This window comes from Myotis lucifugus, unplaced genomic scaffold, assembly GCF_000147115.1.
Source record: "Myotis lucifugus unplaced genomic scaffold, Myoluc2.0 scaffold_695, whole genome shotgun sequence".
Lineage (NCBI taxonomy): Eukaryota > Metazoa > Chordata > Mammalia > Chiroptera > Vespertilionidae > Myotis > Myotis lucifugus.
The window spans coordinates 139,902-141,064 of record NW_005871743.1 but is presented as its reverse complement, the minus strand read 5'-3'; the positions used below and the strand labels follow the sequence as shown (position 1 = coordinate 141,064).

The 1,163-nt window shown below is 61.4% G+C and overlaps 1 protein-coding gene across 1 annotated transcript in view; it reads left to right on the top strand.

Annotated features, from left to right (window-relative positions):
* The window catches only part of TRIM3 (tripartite motif containing 3), a gene marked incomplete at its 5' end in the record, with an annotated part of 10,020 nt that continues 8,857 nt past the window's right edge, over positions 1–1,163 (top strand). The window contains 3 exon segments of the mRNA XM_006105571.3: positions 1–144; positions 365–516; positions 730–872. Of these exon segments, the coding sequence (XP_006105633.1) occupies positions 1–144; positions 365–516; positions 730–872 (439 nt within the window).

The window sequence follows — 1,163 nt, the reverse complement described above, 5'->3', positions numbered from 1 at the left end:
TCTGCACTGCAGAATAACTTCTTCATCAGCAGCCTCATGGAGGCCATGCAGCAGGCACCTGATGGGGCCCACGACCCAGAGGACCCCCATCCCCTCAGTGCAGTGGCTGGCCGCCCCCTCTCCTGCCCCAACCATGAAGGCAAGGTGGGCCCAAGCAGGCCCAGTGAGGCCAGGACTTGGGGTGGAGAGGGAGAGGTTGGGGGAGGGGGCCGAGTGGCTGTGGGTGAGAGGTGTTTCTGGGAATAAGTGGCCCAGGTAGGGGGCACACCTGGAAGGTGAGGGGCCAGGAGGGCAGGTGGGGGAGGGGAGGGGCAAAGAAGTTTGGTGTGTAGCCATTGCCTAACTGGAGTCTTTATGCTGCCAGACGATGGAGTTTTACTGTGAGGCCTGTGAGACGGCCATGTGCGGAGAGTGCCGCGCAGGGGAGCACCGGGAGCACGGCACGGTGCTGCTGCGGGATGTGGTGGAGCAGCACAAGGCCGCCCTGCAGCGCCAGCTGGAGGCAGTGCGCGGCCGGTAGGCCTGGTGGGAACCTGGGCTGGTGGGGCCATCAGAGATGGTGTTTCAATGGGGGGCAGAGGAGGGACCCAGGGCAAGGTACAGATAAAACTCTGTGAGAGAGAAGGGAGGCCTCAGGTAGGCGATCTCCTGGACAGCAGCAGTAGGAAGGGATAGTTTGGTAAGGACGCCGCCTCAAGCCACTCCGGTATGAGTTGTTTCCCTCCCCAGGCTGCCACAGCTGTCCGCAGCGATCGCCTTAGTGGGGGGCATCAGCCAGCAGCTGCAGGAGCGCAAGGCAGAGGCCCTGGCCCAGATCAGCGCAGCCTTCGAGGACTTGGAGCAAGCGCTGCAGCAGCGCAAGCAGGCGCTGGGTCAACGACCTGGAGGCCATTTGTGGGGCGAAGCAGAGGTGCATTTGTTCACCCTTTCCCTGCCTTATTGCCCCCGTGTATCCCTGCTTCCCACATTTGCACACCCCTTTCCCTAGTCAACACTTTCTGCCTCTGACATGGCCCCACAGGTGCTGTGGGCATCTGTGTCCCTTGTCCACACTCCCTCGCTTGTATTCTTTTCATGCATAGTACTGCAGGTTCACAGAAATCACAGAAGACCCACCTCTGCGCAGTGTTCTATCTCCGCCAGCCCATAGGGGCTGCAGACCA